Source organism: Haliotis rufescens, unplaced genomic scaffold (assembly GCF_023055435.1).
Source record: "Haliotis rufescens isolate VD_foot unplaced genomic scaffold, xgHalRufe1.0.p SCAF_15, whole genome shotgun sequence".
In the NCBI taxonomy this organism is placed as follows: domain Eukaryota; kingdom Metazoa; phylum Mollusca; class Gastropoda; order Lepetellida; family Haliotidae; genus Haliotis; species Haliotis rufescens.
The window spans coordinates 22,605,617-22,632,003 of record NW_025963835.1 but is presented as its reverse complement, the minus strand read 5'-3'; the positions used below and the strand labels follow the sequence as shown (position 1 = coordinate 22,632,003).

The 26,387-nt window shown below is 41.2% G+C and overlaps 1 protein-coding gene across 1 annotated transcript in view; it reads right to left on the bottom strand.

Annotated features, from left to right (window-relative positions):
• Positions 1 to 905: 905 nt before the first annotated feature.
• LOC124135208 (amiloride-sensitive sodium channel subunit gamma-like) overlaps positions 906 to 26,387 on the bottom strand; it is a 50,949-nt gene continuing 25,467 nt past the window's right edge. Inside the window, exons 10-13 of the mRNA XM_048396334.1 lie at positions 9,217 to 9,298; positions 8,707 to 8,838; positions 8,132 to 8,207; positions 906 to 5,286 (exon numbers count right to left, since the gene is read on the bottom strand). Of these exons, the coding sequence (XP_048252291.1) occupies positions 5,122 to 5,286; positions 8,132 to 8,207; positions 8,707 to 8,838; positions 9,217 to 9,298 (455 nt within the window). The 3' untranslated portion in view covers positions 906 to 5,121. The remainder of the gene's footprint in view (positions 5,287 to 8,131; positions 8,208 to 8,706; positions 8,839 to 9,216; positions 9,299 to 26,387) is intronic.

The window sequence follows — 26,387 nt, the reverse complement described above, 5'->3', positions numbered from 1 at the left end:
AGCCCATTTCTGGTGTCCCCCGCCGTGATATTGCTGGAATATTGCTAAAAGCTTCGTAAAACCATACTCACTCACTCACTCACTCATTTTCAGCCACCATCAATCATGGGTGTATCTCTTCCCTCGAGGTTTATATCGCTGTGGTGACTATAGGCGACATGGGGCAAAGCACGAACAGATACAAATTAAAAGTCACATGAAACATTTCAAGAAGAATTGTTTAAAAAATATCCACTCATTTAAGTAAAATACCCAGATAGGATTGGGAGTAAATACTCGATTGCCGAACACTCTATCTGGAGCCTGCCTGTTAGCTTTCTCTGAGTCTGTGTGAATCCCAGGTGCGCCTTGATTATGAGTGAGTGAGTGAGTGAGTTGGGTTTAACGCCGCTTTTAACAGTATTCCCGTTATATCGCGGCGTGTCAGCTTAATGTGGGATGAAAGCCCGAAGTGATGCAGGTTCTCAGACGTTTACCTCTTCGGTGAAACCCACGAGCAAGTTAATGGTGCTGACAAACCTAGAAACATAATCGGGGCGAACCGTGATTCGAACCCACATTCATAGGTTTCTGGCGTGCCCAAGGGACGCAACTCTGCACAGCGAATCGCGGCGCCTTGGACGGATTGGCCACCCATGCCCCCGCCTTAATTATGCTAGTTGTCTGTCAGCACCCAACACATACTATGACGATTTCAGGCATATGGGTGTCCCAGTGACCCATGGTTCCGCAGTTCACCTTTACCTCAAAGTGAGAATGTTCGCACCATACTTTTGCTCAAGGCTTCCACACAACGTGCTTCCAAACACGCGGCACAATGGCACTTCCACCAACTAATATTGCTAAGAGAGGGGTTGTACCCATCATTAGCTTCAGAGCAAATGAAAGGTTTGAAACATTGTGGGTAAAATTATTTTTTTATTGCATTTGGAAATGTGAAATTGGTGAAAATTTGATTGAATAAAAAAACATGTGATACTGTAGTGTTTAACATAGTTTCGTAAAATATCACAGAGAGCGTCGACATTACATTAACATTGGAACATGCTAGTAATATCAGTCCCGGTTTCCGTACGAGAATCCAATCGCAGCGGGCTAAAAGCCCGGTGTCAATCCGGTTATGATCCTTGGTCTTTCAGAACCAATAATGTGACATTATAACAATGCAACATTCGTGAAACACAATAGAACATCGTAACGAGTAATAAAATTCATAATTATATTGTATCATAAAAAGAATTCTGATGTCTGATGATGTCAGTTGAGTTAAGGTACTTTACATCACAAACGACAAGCATTAAATGTGTACGTTCAAGCCGTAAGAGCTAACTAAAGAATAAGCGCCGTGCCAAATCTAGTTTGTTTAGGTTTACCCCTCGTACATGGGGGATGTACATGGCGGATGTACATGGGTGATGTAATCCCACTGACACGTGACAGTGGTAGCGATAGAAATGAATCCTAGCAATGTGTGAAGCTATAAAGCCAATAGCCCTGTGTGTCGAGGATGGAACTGAGCTGGAACTATGAACAATTTCAAGTTAAACACAATCATTGTAATCAGGCTACCATCATGTTCATCTATAATCAACTGCCATGGTAATATTTGCAATACATGTAGTTCGAGTGTACACATATCACAGAAAATCAGATCAATTTGAACACTATACAAGTTCGATGAACTATGGTTCTGAACATGTAGATGTGGCAATACCGAAAATATGACACGACAAGACAATAATTTTATAAAAGATAATGAATGTCAACAAAACCAAAACTTCAATTGAAGCAAACCTTTTCACAGAAATACATATGTTACATAAATGTTATATTTTGTACATATGTTACAGATATTTTTTTCACCGAGAAGCCTAAGTCGTCAATGTGCTTAAGGTTGTCGTTTATTTTTGAAAACATTTTATTGGCATTACAAAAGCCATATATTGGGCAAAGTTAGTTCAGCTTACGACGCGGCCAATATTGTAAATATTTAACATTGGAATAATAAAGGTGCGTCGAAAGTGCAATAGTAGCATTAGTAATATATAAAAATACATACAATACTGATTTAATGTATACTGTATGCCAGTCATCTGGTGAGATGTTGTAAATGACAAAGCAACAAATGTTAAATTCGAGGTGTTTAAGAGTATTAATTGTATTACCATAAATAACTGCCCGGTGATGTAACATTTTATTGTTAGATGGCTTATTGGTCAACAATTCAAAGGAAGGGATTTGTCTCCGTTCGCAGACAACAGCATGACGTGAACTAATTTCCAGTGAATTGGAAAATGTATTGAAGATACTACGTAATGGTATAATTGTAACTTTATCTGCTAGTGGCTTTAACAATCTTTGATTAAATTTAGGACCACTGGATTGATGACATGATACAAACGTGACCAGATAATTTCCGCTCCTGTATGGGCATATCAATAAAGAAGGATTCATAACGCAGTTTTAAAAGAGATCAATAATGATTTGTAGCTTCAACATTATGGATAGAAACATAATAACCATTCAGAACTTCTTCTGTGCCAGTATCAGTAAACGATAAAGGTATATATATCCGAGACATATGACGAATATATAAAGTCGAACCTTCGTCCTTTACAATGTATCTCAATAAGATCCAATCATAATAGTTTTATTACTCAGTTTCGTATCTAGTTATTTAATTATAACTGAATTAAACTTTCTTTTACAACATTTATTATTATTTTATAACCCTTAATTTATAACCAATATAGATGTTGTTGTTTGGTTTTATCTTTCGCTATATCAACAATACTACAAGCAGAAAAGCTTCAGACACATTAGGCGAATTACTGATAACACCTGTAAGCGTACAATTACAATTATTAATTAAGATAATATCTTTAAAAAAAAATCTAAAGTCACCATGATTGATGTAATTCGTGGTGGACACTGCTTCTCAAGAAGTTTTCAAGAACGATATCACGAGAACAATAAAGTGCGCCTTCTTGCATGTGTTGAAGACAGTCCACTATACAGTGGCGGTATTATGTGGGCGGTAGGCGAAACGTAAAAAAAAATACTCGACTAATTTGAAACCACATGGTTTCTGAGTTGGTCTAGATCAAATCTATGTTTGGCACAAAGTATATCAGAACAGTATGCTATTACACCCCTGAAGCAACCATTGTCCCTCCTGTTTGATTCATCGTAGTGATCCACGAGAATGTCATTCGACTGCATTGTATGGCGAGGAGTGAGTGAGTATGGTTTTACTACGCTTTTAGCAATACTCCAACAATATCACGGCGGGGGACACCAGAAATGGGCTTCACACATTGTTACCATGTCGGGAACCGAAACCGGGTCTTCGGCGTGACGAACGAACGCTTTAACCACTAGGCTACCCGACCGCCCCTATGGCGAGGAAGTGATTCAGTTAAACAGAGGACGTCAAAGTCAGATATAGCATCATACATTTCAATAAGTTTATGGCTAATACTTTGATATTATAATAGAAAATACAAACGTCAGAATCAGTGTTTAAGGAGTCATCTGGACCAGGATGTGGATGGATATCTCCAGCGATAAGAAACATGGGGATGCAAGACATAACGTTTTCAAGCAGAGAGGTGATGAAGCAAAGAAGGATAAAAAACACATGGCAGTGGTAATGAATTTACCGAAGATAAAAGCGAGGATAAAAGCGAGTGACACCCAATATAGCGTTTCAGGTGAGAAGAAACACATCTATTATAATATTTAAGATAGCTACGCGATAAAACGCACAGAACAATGAAGAAAGAAGCATGGTTTATTTTACGATAAAACTTTGTTCTATCATGACGTCATTTCTGGAGAACATGCGGGAAGGACCGGATTCTATTTAGGGAGTCATCATTATTTAAATACGTACCTTTGACTAACGTCCTTAAAGAGGCTGTACATAATGTTGATTTCTCTCTCCCTCCCTGCACTGCCGTATTGTACGATAAACAACGACCATGAGTCATTTATTTCTTAACTCAGCCGGCTATTGTCGTGTGTGTTGATGTCTCAGCTGTGTTCCAATTGATGGAGAATGTTATACCAGGTATGGACAATGAAGTGAAAGTACTTGAGTGTATTTAAAATAACATCACTGTTCTTATTCTTGTTTAATGGGTACATTGTATGGGGAATTTGTATAATTCATGAAGGGAAGCGTTTTATGAGAATCATGGTAGTGTGCATGTGTGAAAATGCACGAATTATATATGGGGGTATTCACGGTAAATGGGGTTGTGTTGTATTGTGAAGTATTCAAAGAACAAGAAAGTAGATATCATTGTGTAAATGACTTTGTAAAGATTAAACATGCATGTGACACAAACATTAAGTATATACATGTGTGTGAGATTAGCTTTGGGAAGGATCGTCACCTTGGACAGTATTATTGCACATTCAATAAGACAATAGCATTGTGCAATGGTTCTGTTCACCATATGGAATAAGAATACTGGGTATACGGAGTATTTCATGTACTAATTCAGTGAAGCAATTACTTTGACAGCATTTGAGCAATGTCGTTTACAGTTTCAATGCGAACTTCAATACTAGTCTGCTAAGTGACATTTTGTGCCGAAAACAAAGATATGTCATCATCCACCATTCAACTCACCAAAATAATATCCAAGCAATAACCATACTCTATAAGGTTTTTATTAAATACTATAAAGAATAAATAACAAAGCGACAATTCGATTGGCGGAGAGTAAATCTACTGCCTTTGCAACAATAGATTTGTGGTTAAATATAAAAATGATTTCAACCACGTACCAATCCATCTTTACTTTCCAAGATCTCAAACTTCAGTGTATGTTTCAGAAATATCTACCCTACCTGCTGAACCTGCTGACAATTTGGTGAAAAAACACAGGCTTTCCCAGATGGTCATATCATAAGATGCAAAGAACAGAGGAAGCAACTGAAAGTGTGCCCAAATGAATATTGAATTGATACATGCTATGCTATTAAAAATTGTTATTGTGTATGAAATTATATGTTTTAAGGCATTTATATAATAATAATATCCATTAATAGAAGAAGAAGTTGAATAAGTTTAAAGCAGCTACAGCCATGTTGGTAGAGTCCGGCATGGAGTTACGACTTGAGGTCAATCACGGGCGAGCTGCTGACTTCGGTGCGTGGCTTGCAGCGGTTGGCCAGGAGGAGGTAGAACAACTCCAGAACCTCACAGACAGACAGCACGGATATACCCATCCACAGCCCAAGCTGGCCGCCGAAGTCACTGAGGAGACTCTCAAACTGAAACATATACAGATGCAGCTTTTTGTATTAAACAACCGCCTCCGTGGTCCAGTGGTAGAGCGTCCGCCCGGAGAGCGGAAGGTCCGGGGGTCGATCGCCGCCCGCGTGATACCAAAAGACGTTAAAAGATGGCAATTGTTGTTATCCTATCTGTCGCTCGGTATTCATGGGCTAAAACAAGGACTGGTCAGTTTGGAGTCAGTATACTGTGTCTGAGTGGGGTATTCATGTTAAACTGCGGCATGGTATCTCAGTGAGCTAGCACTATAAATCGGCATCAGTCCGGACTAGTACAAGCAGCCACACAAACACACACGTACATTCACGTCGATATATAATTGCAATAATCTTTTGATGCGACGTTAAACCCAATTTCACCTCATCTTTGTATTAAAACAAGGTATCAACATAACTACACAAAGTAGGGTTACACATGTAAATAGAAATTGTCAATGCATTAGAATAACTGGTCTAAATTATCTGCCGAAACAGATAAAAATTTGACGTAAGGACAAAATAGCTGCAATGGACCGTTTAAAATCAGCGATGTCACAATGACTGTATTAGCAAGAAAGGTAAGTATGTCCCGTCCTACTAGTACCACCAGGCATTCACACAATTTGCAAATATTTATTGCCAGACGAATCACAGGAATACTCCTGTCGTCGGTGGCCTGTCAACAAACCAGACAATTAAGTGATCGATGAAGCAGAATACTGAAACTAATACACACGGTATGTTAATTTTGAATTACGTCTGCTGTGCTGCTTATAAATAAAAAAAACAAACTGAAGAAATACATTCGTTTTGCAACACAGTGGAGGACAGTTTATATGTCTCCGCCCAAACATTTCATAAATGTTACCGAGCTTTGCTACTGTCACTCAGGGAGCTTATACCTTTTGAGCACTGGCATTCCTTGACATTGTTGTTTAGTAACGATTCCTTTATTCGTTACTTTATGTTATTTCTTAACACTACTTTTCGTTTTCAAGCAGAATTTATTTCAATCTCATTAAAATCAGATTCTAGATTTCGCTACCGCTAAACAAAGATCTGAAGACATCCCATTAGGGGTCACGTCAGAACGACCTTTCATCCAACCAATCAGTGCGTCGCTTACCAGATTATGAAAGTGACAGTCGTAATGTGATTTCTAATCATGCAATCTTTAACATGGGGTATTCCGAACGATAGTTACGGGTTTAACGACTGAATCCTTACATTCTAGACCATCTATTAGTCATTCCAGAATGTTTTTTGTTCAGGTTTCAAATTTGTAATCGAGAATTTGACAAAATATGTTTCGAAGCGTACTCGCCAATTTGAGATTTGTGCCGTAAAGCACGTGCTGGTTTCTGATTGGTCATTCCATTGGTCGGTCAAAGTCCGCGCAAGGTCGGTCTGACGTGACCCGTAATGGGATGACCTCAGATCTTTGTTTAGCGGTAGCGAGAACTAAGGTCTGATTTTAATGAGATTGAGTTTATTTAAACAAATTAATGACGTGTGATTCATTTAACCCCTAGAAATTAAGATGGACCACCCCCACATTCAGTAATATTTCAGCTACGTGAGTATGAACCAGCCAATGCAGTGATGGGGATACGATAACATGATTTTGACATGAAGTCACCGACTCTGACAAACCGATCCATTTGGTCGCCTCTTACGATAGGCATAGGTTGCTGCGACAGTAAACATACTCCTTCTCCAACCAAATTCCAAGCAATTATTAAAACAATAGATATAGTTTTTTTTATATCAACTGAATATCTTAGTTTAAGATAAAAGTGTTTCATAAAGCTCAGCAAATTTACTGATACAGGTTTGTAAAAATGTTGTCAAGATGACGTTTGTGAGAAACTTCCCCCACTCTGCACAAGCACCCACACATGTAATGTCTCAAGAGTTTAAAGGGCAAGTTCACACGGACATGAACCTATTTTTCTTGTACTTTTTCCACATTAAAAGTGTTAACCTAGAAGTGTCATAGACAAAAATATAAAAATATCACAATTAATGAACATATTTTTCGCATTAAAACGATTTATATTTTTCACATTTACCAAGTGTTCTATTTCCACAACAAAAACACCATGGCTAATCCCCTTTGCAATATGACGTCATTGGTGCCAATTGATAAACATTATGACGTCATCATGCTTTGTTAGAGCCGCTTCACGTGGTGTAGGTACAGGTGTGTGATTCTAGCGTCTCAGATGCCAGCCAGCATAGTGTTATGCTGAGTCACCACTGCGCCGGAATGTGTCGTAGGCAATGTTGTTTTACCGCAAACTGGTACTTGATATCTTTTGCGTTGAGAATAGACAGGGACCCAGTTGAATTGGCACCAATTACGTCATCATCTAAGGGGGATAACTCAGGCCTGTTTAGCTCGAAAAACGAAGGCCTCATAACGGCATATCATTTTCACACTATTGTGAGCTTCCTACTTTCACTGTGAAAAAAATGAGTGTATATTTTCAAACACAGATACTAATTAATTCTAAAATTGCGTTTTGTTTAGAAAAAGATAAAAAGTGATTTTTGCGTGTACACTTCCCCTTTAAAAATGCCACTCTTCACACTCCTTGATGATCACGGGAAAGGCTCCACTTCCAAACGGAAACCAGAGATTCATTTGACAAAAAAAGGTGCGGCACGTTTTGGTATCTTACGAAAGCCTTTTGAACTCGTAATTACGACTTTCAGAAAAAAATATGCGCTTTTGACCCTAATAGGCTTCCGTAGTGTGACACGCCGACAAGCCTTCTTAGACAATTTTAACTACAGTATGTTGTACTCCAAACTGGACGTGTGTAGGGCTCTTCAAGATTACCTCATAAGCTGGCTCCTCTTCGATGGTTTGCAGGGATAGCTCCGAGAAGTACACATTTATGGCAAGAAGGCTGTCTCTGGAAATAGAACACATCCTAGCATGACGTAACCCTCTTTCTAAGATTCTACCTTTCTATCCATCTAATATCTGAGAGGATATCCATAGTTAAAAACAATTTCAGCGTTTTAATGCTGGTTTGTAATGATGTACACAAACGGGTAAGAAGCGTCTGTATAATTATTGTTCGTGTCTTAATTAACGATTGAAATTTCATGCATACATAATAGAAAATTACTGGCTGTTGATTCTATCGATTTCCCCACTGTGGGACATTACTGGGTTTTGATTCTATGTAGTTCCACCTATAGGAAATTATAAGGTTTTGCCTTTTGCCCCAAGTGTATAACATTACTGGGTTTTGAAGCTATGAATTACCCAGAAATTTCTCGTTTTGATTTTATGGATTTCTCCTATATAGAAAATCACTTGGTATTGATGTAATGGATGTCACGATTGACAGCGTGTGAATCACGCTGCTCTTTGACCCAATTGTAACAGAGAATATGGCGACATACCTGCTGTTCTCCTCGCTGAACAAATCATTCACAAAAGTAGAAGACCATTTCTTGACCTTGAACTTGACTGCAGGGTCATAGTGGTTTGCCGGCCATCTTGTCATTGATACTTGTTTCTCAAAGTCATACACCCTACGAACAATAGATTGGTCCTTTTAATTTCATTAGACATTTTTTTGTGAACGTTTGTCTTAAATCAGTGGTTACAACCACTTCGTCATTAAATGAAATAAACATTGAATGAAAACAGTTCTGTCAGATTACTTATGTTGAGAAAAAATGAAAATATGTAAGGCCCAGCCCATTTCTTGATATTAAGAAAACACTTACTACGATACGTAATTTGTTTTACTTCGCAAAATTGCTTTTTATGTATCTACGATAAATGACATTCCAGGGTTCCTAATTAAACGGGAATTTTTTTTAGAATTAGTACAGAACTCGATAGGGAAACATTTGGTTGTTGTGAAATCTAACCATGCACGAGATAATTGGAACCATACAATATACCTGCACGTGCTCCGACAGGTATGTTCGCATTTCAACTCGCCGGACTGCTTCTCCTTGATTATGTCCTTTATACAGGGGATGTCTACAACACACAAAAGTTAACATGAGACATGGGATGTCTACAATAGACACAAGTTAACATGAAATTGGGGCTGTCAACAATACACACAGGGAAACATGACACAGGGGATGTCTACAATACACGCACGTTAACATGACACAGGGGAAGTCTACAATACACACACGTTAACATGACACAGGAGATGTCTACAATACACACACGTTAACATGATACAGGGGATGTCTACAATAAACGCACGTTAACATGACACAGGGGATGTCTACAATACACACACATTAACATGAAACAGGAGATGTCTACAATACACACACGTTAACATGACACAGGGGATGTCTACCATATACACAGGTGCACATGACAAAGGAGATGTCTACAATCCACACACGTTAACATGACACATGGGATGTCTACAATACACACACGTTAACATGAGACAGGGCATATCTACCATATACACAGGGAAACATGACACAGGAGATGCCTACAATACACACACGTTAACATGACACAGGAGATGTCTTCAATACACACACGTTAACATGACACAGGAGATGTCTACCATACACACACGTTAACTTGACACAGGGAATGTCTACCATACACACACGTTAACATGACACAGGGGATGTCTACAATACACACAGGGAAACATGACACAGGAGATGTCTACAATACACACACGTTAAAATGACACAGGAGATGTCAACAATACACACACGTTAACATGACACAGGGGATGTCTACAATACACACAGGGAAACATGACACATGAGATGTCTACAATACACACACGTCAACATGACACAGGGGATGTCTACAACACACACAGGGAAACATGACACGGGAAATGTCTACAATACACACACATTAACATGACACAGGGGATGTCTACAATACACACACGTTAACATGACACAGAGGATGTCTACAATACACACACGTTAACATGACACAGGAGACGTCTACAATACACACACGTTAACATGACACAGAGGATGTCTACAATACACACACGTTAACATGACACAGGAGATGTCTACAATACACACACGTTAACATGACACAGGGGATGTCAACAATACACACACGTTAACATGACACAGAGGATGTCTGCAATACACACACGTCAACATGACACAGGGGATGTCTACAACACACACAGGGAAACATGACACGGGAAATGTCTACAATACACACACATTAACATGACATAGGGGATGTCTACAACACCCACACGTTAACAAGACACAGAGGATGTCTCCAATACACACACGTTAAAATGACACAGGGGATGTCTACCATACACACAGGTGCACATGACACAGGAGATGTCTACACTATACACACGTTAACATGACACAGGGGATGTCTACAATACACACACGTTAACACGACACATGGGATGTCTACAATACACACACGTTAACATGAGACAGGGCATATCTACCATATACACAGGGAAACATGACACAGGAGATGCCTACAATACACACACGTTAACATGACACAGGAGATGTCTTCAATACACACACGTTAACATGACACAGGAGATGTCTACCATACACACACGTTAACTTGACACAGGGGATGTCTACAATACACACACGTTAACATGACACAGGGGATGTCTACAATACACACAGGGAAACATGACACAGGAGATGTCTACAATACACACACGTTAAAATGACACAGGAGATGTCAACAATACACACACGTTAACATGACACAGGGGATGTCTACAATACACACAGGGAAACATGACACATGAGATGTCTACAATACACACACGTCAACATGACACAGGGGATGTCTACAACACACACAGGGAAACATGACACGGGAAATGTCTACAATACACACACATTAACATGACACAGGAGATGTCTACAATACACACACGTTAACATGACACAGAGGATGTCTACAATACACACACGTTAACATGACACAGGAGACGTCTACAATACACACACGTTAACATGACACAGAGGATGTCTACAATACACACACGTTAACATGACACAGGAGATGTCTACAATACACACACGTTAACATGACACAGGGGATGTCAACAATACACACACGTTAACATGACACAGAGGATGTCTGCAATACACACACGTCAACATGACACAGGGGATGTCTACAACACACACAGGGAAACATGACACGGGAAATGTCTACAATACACACACATTAACATGACATAGGGGATGTCTACAACACCCACACGTTAACAAGACACAGAGGATGTCTAAAATACACACACGTTAAAATGACACAGGGGATGTCTACCATACACACAGGTGCACATGACACAGGGGATGTCTACACTATACACACGTTAACATGACACAGGGGATGTCTACAATACACACACGTTAAAATGACACAGGGGATGTCTACCATACACACAGGTGCACATGACACAGGAGATGTCTACACTATACACACGTTAACATGACACAGGGGATGTCTACAATACACACAGGGAAACATGACACATGAGATGTCTACAATACACACACGTCAACATGACACAGGGGATGTCTACAACACACACAGGGAAACATGACACGGGAAATGTCTACAATACATACACGTTAACATGACACAGAGGATGTCTACAACACACACACGTTAACATGACACAGAGGATGTCGCCAATACACACACGTTAAAATGACACAGGGGATGTCTACCATACACACAGGTGCACATGACACAGGAGATGTCTACAATACACACACGTTAACATGACACAGGGGATGACTACCATACACACAGGGAAACATGACACAGGAGATGTCTACAATACACACACGTTAAAATGACACAGGAGATGTCTACAATACACACACGTTAACATGACACAGGGGATGTCTACAACACACACAGGGAAACATGACACGGGAAATGTCTACAATACACACACATTAACATGACACAGGGGATGTCTACAACACACACAGGGAAACATGACACAGGAGATGCCTAAAATACACACACGTTAACATGACACAGGAGATGTCTTCAATACACACACGTTAACATGACACAGGAGATGTCTACCATAGAAACACGTTAACATGACACAGGGGTTGTCTACAATACACACACGTTAACATGACACAGAGGATGTCAACAATACACACACGTTAACATGACACAGGAGATGTCTACAATACACACACGTTAACATGACACAGGGGATGTCAACAATACACACACGTTAACATGACAGAGAGGATGTCTGCAATACACACACGTCAACATGACACAGGGGATGTCTACAACACACACAGGGAAACATGACACGGGAAATGTCTACAATGCACACACATTAACATGACATAGGGGATGTCTACAACACACACACGTTAACATGACACAGAGGATGTCTCCAATACACACACGTTAGAATGACACAGGGGATGTCTACCATACACACAGGTGCACATGACACAGGAGATGTCTACAATACACACACGTTAACATGACAAATGGGATGTCTACAATACACACACGTTAACATGACACAGGGGATATCTACCATATACACAGGGAAACATGACACAGGAGATGTCTACAATACACACACGTTAACATGACACATGCGATGTCTACAATACACACACGTTAACATGACACAGGGGATATCTACCATATACACAGGGAAACATGACACAGGGGATGTCTACAATGGACACACGTTAACATGAGACAGGAAATGTCTACAGTTCATACAGGTGCACATGACACATGGGATGTCTACAATACGCACAGGGAAACATGACACAGGAGATGTCTACAATACACACACGTTAACATGACACAGGAGATGTCTACAATACGCACACGTTAACATGACACAGGAGATGTCTACAACACACGCACGTTAACATGACACAGGGGATGTCTACAACACACACAGGGAAACATAGCACGGGAAATGTCTACAATACACACACGTTAACATGAGACAGGGGATGTCTACCGTACACACAGGTGCACATGACACAGGAGATGTCTACAATACACATACGTTAACATGACACAGGGGATGACTACCATACACACAGGGAAACATGACACAGGAGATGTCTACAATACACACTCGTTAAAATGACACAGGAGATGTCTACAATACACGCACGTTAACATGACACAGTGGATGTCTACAACACACACAGGGAAACATGACACGGGAAATGTCTACAATACACACACATTAACACGACACGGGAGATGTCTGCAATACACAAACGTTAACATGACACAGGAGATGTCTACAGTAGATGTCTACAATACACACACGTTAACATGACACATGAGATGTCTACAATACACACGCGTTAACATGAGACAGGGGATGTCTACAATACACACAGGGAAACATGACACGGGATATGTCTTCAATACACACACGTTAACATGACACAGGAGATGTCTACAATACACACACGTTAACATGAGACAGGGGATGTCTTCATTACACACATGTGAACATGACACAGGAAATGTCTACAACGCACACACGTTAACAAGACACAGGAGATGTCTACAATACACACACGTTAACATGACACAGGGGATGTCTACCATACACACAGGTGCACATGACACAGGAGATGTCTGCAATACACACACGTTAACATGACACAGGAGATGTCTACAGTAGATGTCTACTGTATACACAGGTGAACATGACACAGGAGATGTCTCCAATACACACACGTTAAAATGACACAGGGGATGTCTACCATACACACAGGTGCACATGACACAGGAGATGTCTACAATACACACACGTTAACATGACACATGGGATGTCTACAATACACACACGTTAACATGACACAGGGGATATCTACTATATACACAGGGAAACATGACACAGGAGATGCCTAAAATACACACACATTAACATGACACAGGAGATGTCTTCAATACACACACGTTAACATGACACAGGAGATGTCTACCATACAAACACGTTAACATGACACAGGGGTTATCTACAATACACACACGTTAACATGACACAGAGGATGTCAACAATACACACACGTTAACATGACACAGGAGATGTCTACAATACACACACGTTAACATGACACAGGGGATGTCAACAATACACACACGTTAACATGACAGAGAGGATGTCTGCAATACACACACGTCAACATGACACAGGGGATGTCTACAACACACACAGGGAAACATGACACGGGAAATGTCTACAATGCACACACATTAACATGACATAGGGGATGTCTACAACACACACACGTTAACATGACACAGAGGATGTCTCCAATACACACACGTTAAAATGACACAGGGGATGTCTACCATACACACAGGTGCACATGACACAGGAGATGTCTACAATACACACACGTTAACATGACACATGGGATGTCTACAATACACACACGTTAACATGACACAGGGGATATCTACCATATACACAGGGAAACATGACACAGGAGATGTCTACAATACACACACGTTAACATGACACATGGGATGTCTACAATACACACACGTTAACATGACACAGTATACACAGGGAAACATGACACAGGGGATGTCTACAATGGACACACGTTAACATGAGACAGGAAATGTCTACAGTTCATACAGGTGCACATGACACATGGGATGTCTACAATACACACAGGGAAACATGACACAGGAGATGTCTACAATACACACACGTTAACATGACACAGGAGATGTCTACAATACGCACACGTTAACATGACACAGGAGATGTCTACAATACACGCACGTTAACATGACACAGGGGATGTCTACAACACACACAGGGAAACATGACACGGGAAATGTCTACAATACACACACGTTAACATGAGACAGGGGATGTCTACCATACACACAGGTGCACATGACACAGGAGATGTCTTCAATACACATACGTTAACATGACACAGGGGATGACTACCATACACACAGGGAAACATGACACGGGAAATGTCTACAATACACACACATTAACACGACACGGGAGATGTCTGCAATACACAAACGTTAACATGACACAGGAGATGTCTACAGTAGATGTCTACAATACACACACGTTAAAATGACACATGAGATGTCTACAATACACACGCGTTAACATGAGACAGGGGATGTCTACAATACACACAGGGAAACATGACACGGGATATGTCTTCAATACACACACGTTAACATGACACAGGAGATGTCTACAATACACACATGTTAACATGAGACAGGGGATGTCTACAATACACACATGTGAACATGACACAGGAAATGTCTACAACGCACACACGTTAACAAGACACAGGAGATGTCTACAATACTCACACGTTAACATGACACAGGGGATGTCTACCATACACACAGGTGCACATGACACAGGAGATGTCTGCAATACACACACGTTAACATGACACAGGAGATGTCTACAGTAGATGTCTACTGTATACACAGGTGAACATGACACAGGAGATGTCTACACTACACACACGTTAACATGACACAGGGGATGTCAACAATACACACACGTTAACATGACACAGAGGATGTCTGCAATACACACACGTCAACATGACACAGGGGATGTCTACAACACACACAGGGAAACATGACACGGGAAATGTCTACAATACACACACATTAACATGACACAGGGGATGTCTACAATACACACACGTTAACATTACACAGAGGATGTCGCCAATACACACACGTTAAAATGACACAGGGGATGTCTACCATACACACAGGTGCACATGACACAGGAGATGTCTACAATACACACACGTTAACATGACACATGGGATGTATACAATGAACACACGTTAACATGACATAGGGGATATCTACCATATACACAGGGAAACATGACACAGGTGATGCCTAAAATACACACACGTTAACATGACACAGGAGATGTCTTCAATACACACACGTTAACATGATACAGGGGATGTCTTCAATACACACAGGGAAACATGACACAGGAGATGTCTACAATACACACACGTTAAAATGACACAGGAGATGTCTACAATACACACACGTTAAAATGACACAGGAGATGTCTACAATACACACACGTTAACATGACACAGGGGATGTCTACAATACACACAGGGAAACATGACACATGAGATGTCTACAATACACACACGTCAACATGACACAGGGGATGTCTACAACACACACAGGGAAACATGACACGGGAAATGTCTACAATACATACACGTTAACATGACACAGGGGATGACTACCATACACACAGGGAAACATGACACAGGAGATGTCTACAATACACACTCGTTAAAATGACACAGGAGATGTCTACAATACACGCACGTTAACATGACACAGTGGATGTCTACAACACACACAGGGAAACATGACACGGGAAATGTCTACAATACACACACATTAACACGACACGGGAGATGTCTGCAATACACAAACGTTAACATGACACAGGAGATGTCTACAGTAGATGTCTACAATACACACACGTTAACATGACACATGAGATGTCTACAATACACACGCGTTAACATGAGACAGGGGATGTCTACAATACACACAGGGAAACATGACACGGGATATGTCTTCAATACACACACGTTAACATGACACAGGAGATGTCTACAATACACACACGTTAACATGAGACAGGGGATGTCTACAATACACACATGTGAACATGACACAGGAAATGTCTACAACGCACACACGTTAACAAGACACAGGAGATGTCTACAATACACACACGTTAACATGACACAGGGGATGTCTACCATACACACAGGTGCACATGACACAGGAGATGTCTGCAATACACACACGTTAACATGACACAGGAGATGTCTACAGTAGATGTCTACTGTATACACAGGTGAACATGACACAGGAGATGTCTCCAATACACACACGTTAAAATGACACAGGGGATGTCTACCATACACACAGGTGCACATGACACAGGAGATGTCTACAATACACACACGTTAACATGACACATGGGATGTCTACAATACACACACGTTAACATGACACAGGGGATATCTACTATATACACAGGGAAACATGACACAGGAGATGCCTAAAATACACACACGTTAACATGACACAGGAGATGTCTTCAATACACACACGTTAACATGACACAGGAGATGTCTACCATACAAACACGTTAACATGACACAGGGGTTATCTACAATACACACACGTTAACATGACACAGAGGATGTCAACAATACACACACGTTAACATGACACAGGAGATGTCTACAATACACACACGTTAACATGACACAGAGGATGTCAACAATACACACACGTTAACATGACAGAGAGGATGTCTGCAATACACACACGTCAACATGACACAGGGGATGTCTACAACACACACAGGGAAACATGACACGGGAAATGTCTACAATGCACACACGTTAACATGACACAGAGGATGTCTCCAATACACACACGTTAAAATGACACAGGGGATGTCTACCATACACACAGGTGCACATGACACAGGAGATGTCTACAATACACACACGTTAACATGACACATGGGATGTCTACAATACACACACGTTAACATGACACAGGGGATATCTACCATATACACAGGGAAACATGACACAGGAGATGTCTACAATACACACACGTTAACATGACACATGGGATGTCTACAATACACACACGTTAACATGACACAGTATACACAGGGAAACATGACACAGGGGATGTCTACAATGGACACACGTTAACATGAGACAGGAAATGTCTACAGTTCATACAGGTGCACATGACACATGGGATGTCTACAATACACACAGGGAAACATGACACAGGAGATGTCTACAATACACACACGTTAACATGACACAGGAGATGTCTACAATACGCACACGTTAACATGACACAGGAGATGTCTACAATACACGCACGTTAACATGACACAGGGGATGTCTACAACACACACAGGGAAACATGACACGGGAAATGTCTACAATACACACACGTTAACATGAGACAGGGGATGTCTACCATACACACAGGTGCACATGACACAGGAGATGTCTTCAATACACATACGTTAACATGACACAGGGGATGACTACCATACACACAGGGAAACATGACACGGGAAATGTCTACAATACACACACATTAACACGACACGGGAGATGTCTGCAATACACAAACGTTAACATGACACAGGAGATGTCTACAATACACACAGGTGCACATGACACATGAGATGTCTACAATACACACGCGTTAACATGAGACAGGGGATGTCTACAATACACACAGGGAAACATGACACGGGATATGTCTTCAATACACACACGTTAACATGACACAGGAGATGTCTACAATACACACATGTTAACATGAGACAGGGGATGTCTACAATACACACATGTGAACATGACACAGGAAATGTCTACAACGCACACACGTTAACAAGACACAGGAGATGTCTACAATACTCACACGTTAACATGACACAGGGGATGTCTACCATACACACAGGTGCACATGACACAGGAGATGTCTGCAATACACACACGTTAACATGACACAGGAGATGTCTACAGTAGATGTCTACTGTATACACAGGTGAACATGACACAGGAGATGTCTACACTACACACACGTTAACATGACACAGGGGATGTCAACAATACACACACGTTAACATGACACAGAGGATGTCTGCAATACACACACGTCAACATGACACAGGGGATGTCTACAACACACACAGGGAAACATGACACGGGAAATGTCTACAATACACACACATTAACATGACACAGGGGATGTCTACAATACACACACGTTAACATTACACAGAGGATGTCGCCAATACACACACGTTAAAATGACACAGGGGATGTCTACCATACACACAGGTGCACATGACACAGGAGATGTCTACAATACACACACGTTAACATGACACATGGGATGTCTACAATAAACACACGTTAACATGACATAGGGGATATCTACCATATACACAGGGAAACATGACACAGGTGATGCCTAAAATACACACACGTTAACATGACACAGGAGATGTCTTCAATACACACACGTTAACATGATACAGGGGATGTCTTCAATACACACAGGGAAACATGACACAGGAGATGTCTACAATACACACACGTTAAAATGACACAGGAGATGTCTACAATACACACACGTTAAAATGACACAGGAGATGTCTACAATACACACACGTTAACATGACACAGGGGATGTCTACAATACACACAGGGAAACATGACACATGAGATGTCTACAATACACACACGTCAACATGACACAGGGGATGTCTACAACACACACAGGGAAACATGACACGGGAAATGTCTACAATACAAACACGTTAACATGACACAGAGGATGTCTACAACACACACACGTTAACATGACACAGAGGATGTCTCCAATACACACACGTTAAAATGACACAGGGGATGTCTACCATACACACAGGTGCACATGACACAGGAGATGTCTACAATACACACACGTTAACATGACACAGGGGATGACTACCATACACACAGGGAAACATGACACAGGAGATGTCTACAATACACACACGTTAAAATGACACAGGAGATGTCTACAATACACACACGTTAACATGACACAGGGGATGTCTACAACACACACAGGGAAACATGACACAGGAGATGCCTAAAATACACACACGTTAACATGACACAGGAGATGTCTACCATACAAACACGTTAACATGACACAGGGGTTGTCTACAATACACACACGTTAACATGACACAGAGGATGTCAACAATACACACACGTTAACATGACACAGGAGATGTCTACAATACACACACGTTAACATGACACAGGGGATGTCAACAATACACACACGTTAACATGGCAGAGAGGATGTCTGCAATACACACACGTCAACATGACACAGGGGATGTCTACAACACACACAGGGAAACATGACACGGGAAATGTCTACAATGCACACACATTAACATGACATAGGGGATGTCTACAACACACACACGTTAACATGACACAGAGGATGTCTCCAATACACACACGTTAAAATGACACAGGGGATGTCTACCATACACACAGGTGCACATGACACAGGAGATGTCTACAATACACACACGTTAACATGACAAATGGGATGTCTACAATACACACACGTTAACATGACACAGGGGATATCTACCATATACACAGGGAAACATGACACAGGAGATGTCTACAATACACACACGTTAACATGACACATGCGATGTCTACAATACACACACGTTAACATGACACAGGGGATATCTACCATATACACAGGGAAACATGACACAGGGGATGTCTACAATGGACACACGTTAACATGAGACAGGAAATGTCTACAGTTCATACAGGTGCACATGACACATGGGATGTCTACAATACGCACAGGGAAACATGACACAGGAGATGTCTACAATACACACACGTTAACATGACACAGGAGATGTCTACAATACGCACACGTTAACATGACACAGGAGATGTCTACAACACACGCACGTTAACATGACACAGGGGATGTCTACAACACACACAGGGAAACATGGCACGGGAAATGTCTACAATACACACACGTTAACATGAGACAGGGGATGTCTACCATACACACAGGTGCACATGACACAGGAGATGTCTACAATACACATACGTTAACATGACACAGGGGATGACTACCATACACACAGGGAAACATGACACAGGAGATGTCTACAATACACACTCGTTAAAATGACACAGGAGATGTCTACAATACACGCACGTTAACATGACACAGTGGATGTCTACAACACACACAGGGAAACATGACACGGGAAATGTCTACAATACACACACATTAACACGACACGGGAGATGTCTTCAATACACAAACGTTAACATGACACAGGAGATGTCTACAGTAGATGTCTACAATACACACACGTTAACATGACACATGAGATGTCTACAATACACACGCGTTAACATGAGACAGGGGATGTCTACAATACACACAGGGAAACATGACACGGGATATGTCTTCAATACACACACGTTAACATGACACAGGAGATGTCTACAATACACACACGTTAACATGAGACAGGGGATGTCTACAATACACACATGTGAACATGACACAGGAAATGTCTACAACGCACACACGTTAACAAGACACAGGAGATGTCTACAATACACACACGTTAACATGACACAGGGGATGTCTACCATACACACAGGTGCACATGACACAGGAGATGTCTGCAATACACACACGTTAACATGACACAGGAGATGTCTACAGTAGATGTCTACTGTATACACAGGTGAACATGACACAGGAGATGTCTCCAATACACACACGTTAAAATGACACAGGGGATGACTACCATACACACAGGTGCACATGACACAGGAGATGTCTACAATACACACACGTTAACATGACACATGGGATGTCTACAATACACACACGTTAACATGACACAGGGGATATCTACTATATACACAGGGAAACATGACACAGGAGATGCCTAAAATACACACACGTTAACATGACACAGGAGATGTCTTCAATACACACACGTTAACATGACACAGGAGATGTCTACCATACAAACACGTTAACATGACACAGGGGTTATCTACAATACACACACGTTAACATGACACAGAGGATGTCAACAATACACACACGTTAACATGACACAGGAGATGTCTACAATACACACACGTTACCATGACACAGGGGATGTCAACAATACACACACGTTAACATGACAGAGAGGATGTCTGCAATACACACACGTCAACATGACACAGGGGATGTCTACAACACACACAGGGAAACATGACACGGGAAATGTCTACAATGCACACACATTAACATGACATAGGGGATGTCTACAACACACACACGTTAACATGACACAGAGGATGTCTCCAATACACACACGTTAAAATGACACAGGGGATGTCTACCATACACACAGGTGCACATGACACAGGAGATGTCTACAATACACACACGTTAACATGACACATGGGATGTCTACAATACACACACGTTAACTTGACACAGGGGATATCTACCATATACACAGGGAAACATGACACAGGAGATGTCTACAATACACACACGTTAACATGACACATGGGATGTCTACAATACACACACGTTAACATGACACAGTATACACAGGGAAACATGACACAGGGGATGTCTACAATGGACACACGTTAACATGAGACAGGAAATGTCTACAGTTCATACAGGTGCACATGACACATGGGATGTCTACAATACACACAGGGAAACATGACACAGGAGATGTCTACAATACACACACGTTAACATGACACAGGAGATGTCTACAATACGCACACGTTAACATGACACAGGAGATGTCTACAATACACGCACGTTAACATGACACAGGGGATGTCTACAACACACACAGGGAAACATGACACGGGAAATGTCTACAATACACACACGTTAACATGAGACAGGGGATGTCTACCATACACACAGGTGCACATGACACAGGAGATGTCTTCAATACACATACGTTAACATGACACAGGGGATGACTACCATACACACAGGGAAACATGACACGGGAAATGTCTACAATACACACACATTAACACGACACGGGAGATGTCTGCAATACACAAACGTTAACATGACACAGGAGATGTCTACAGTAGATGTCTACAATACACACACGTTAACATGACACATGAGATGTCTACAATACACACGCGTTAACATGAGACAGGGGATGTCTACAATACACACAGGGAAACATGACACGGGATATGTCTTCAATACACACACGTTAACATGACACAGGAGATGTCTACAATACACACATGTTAACATGAGACAGGGGATGTCTACAATACACACATGTGAACATGACACAGGAAATGTCTACAACGCACACACGTTAACAAGACACAGGAGATGTCTACAATACTCACACGTTAACATGACACAGGGGATGTCTACCATACACACAGGTGCACATGACACAGGAGATGTCTGCAATACACACACGTTAACATGACACAGGAGATGTCTACAATAGATGTCTACTGTATACACAGGTGAACATGACACAGGAGATGTCTACACTACACACACGTTAACATGACACAGGGGATGTCAACAATACACACACGTTAACATGACACAGAGGATGTCTGCAATACACACACGTCAACATGACACAGGGGATGTCTACAACACACACAGGGAAACATGACACGGGAAATGTCTACAATACACACACATTAACATGACACAGGGGATGTCTACAATACACACACGTTAACATTACACAGAGGATGTCGCCAATACACACACGTTAAAATGACACAGGGGATGTCTACCATACACACAGGTGCACATGACACAGGAGATGTCTACAATACACACACGTTAACATGACACATGGGATGTATACAATAAACACACGTTAACATGACATAGGGGATATCTACCATATACACAGGGAAACATGACACAGGTGATGCCTAAAATACACACACGTTAACATGACACAGGAGATGTCTTCAATACACACACGTTAACATGATACAGGGGATGTCTTCAATACACACAGGGAAACATGACACAGGAGATGTCTACAATACACACACGTTAAAATGACACAGGAGATGTCTACAATACACACACGTTAAAATGACACAGGAGATGTCTACAATACACACACGTTAACATGACACAGGGGATGTCTACAATACACACAGGGAAACATGACACATGAGATGTCTACAATACACACACGTCAACATGACACAGGGGATGTCTACAACACACACAGGGAAACATGACACGGGAAATGTCTACAATACACACACATTAACATGACACAGGGGATGTCTACAACACACACACGTTAATATGACACAGAGGATGTCTCCAATACACACACGTTAAAATGACACAGGGGATGTCTACCATACACACAGGTGCACATGACACAGGAGATGTCTACAATACACACACGTTAACATGACACAGGGGATGACTACCATACACACAGGGAAAGATGACACAGGAGAATGTCTACAATACACACACGTTAAAATGACACAGGAGATGTCTACAATACACACACGTTAACATGACAGAGGGGATGTCTACAACACACACAGGGAAACATGACACGGGAAATGTCTACAATACACACACATTAACATGACACAGGAGATGTCTACAGTACACACACGTTAACATGACACAGAGTATGTCTACAATACACACACGTTAACATGACACAGGAGATGTCTACAATACACACACGTTAACATGACACAGAGGATGTCTACAATACACACACGTTAACATGACACAGGAGATGTCTACAATACACACACGTTAACATGACACAGGGGATGTCAACAATACACACACGTTAACATGACACAGAGGATATCTGCAATACACACACGTCAACAGGGGATATCTACAACACACACAGGGAAACATGACACGGGAAATGTCTACAATACACACACATTAACATGACACAGGGGATGTCTACAACACACACACGTTAACATGATACAGAGGATGTCTCCAATACACACACGTTAAAATGACACAGGGGATGTCTACCATACACACAGGTGCACATGACACAGGAGATGTCTACAACACACACACGTTAACATGACACAGGGGATGACTACCATACACACAGGGAAACATGAGACAGGAGATGTCTACAATACACACACGTTAAAATGACACAGGAGATGTCTACAATACACACACGTTAACATGACACAGGGGATGTCTACAACACACACAGGGAAACATGACACGGGAAATGTCTACAATACACACACATTAACATGACACAGGAGATGTCTTCAATACACACAGGTTAACATGACACAGAGGATGTCAACAATACACACACGTTAACATGACACATGAGATGTCTACAATACACACACGTTAACATGACACAGAGGATGTCTACAATACACACACGTTAACATGACACAGGAGATGTCTACAATACACACACGTTAACATGACACAGGGGATGTCAACAATACACACACGTTAACATGACACAGAGGATGTCTGCAATACACACAGGTGCACATGACACAGGAGATGTCTACAATACACACACGTTAACATGACACAGGAGATGTCTACCATACACACAGGGAAACATGACACAGGAGATGTCTACAATACACGAACGTTAACATGACACAGAGGATGTCTACAATACACACACGTTAACATGACACAGGAGATGTCTACCATACACACAGGGAAACATGACACAGGAGATGTCTACAATACACACTCGTTAAAATGACACAGGAGATGTCTACAATACACACACGTTAACATGAGACAGTGGATGTCTACAACACACACAGGGAAACATGACACGGGAAATGTCTACAATACACACACATTAACACGACACGGGAGATGTCTGCAATACACAAACGTTAACATGACACAGGAGATGTCTACAGTAGATGTCTACAATACACACACGTTAACATGACACATGAGATGTCTACAATACACACGCGTTAACATGAGACAGGGGATGTCTACAATACACACAGGGAAACATGACACGGGATATGTCTTCAATACACACACGTTAACATGACACAGGAGATGTCTACAATACACACACGTTAACATGAGACAGGGGATGTCTACAATACACACATGTGAACATGACACAGGAAATGTCTACAACGCACACACGTTAACAAGACACAGGAGATGTCTACAATACACACACGTTAACATGACACAGGGGATGTCTACCATACACACAGGTGCACATGACACAGGAGATGTCTGCAATACACACACGTTAACATGACACAGGAGATGTCTACAGTAGATGTCTACTGTATACACAGGTGAACATGACACAGGAGATGTCTCCAATACACACACGTTA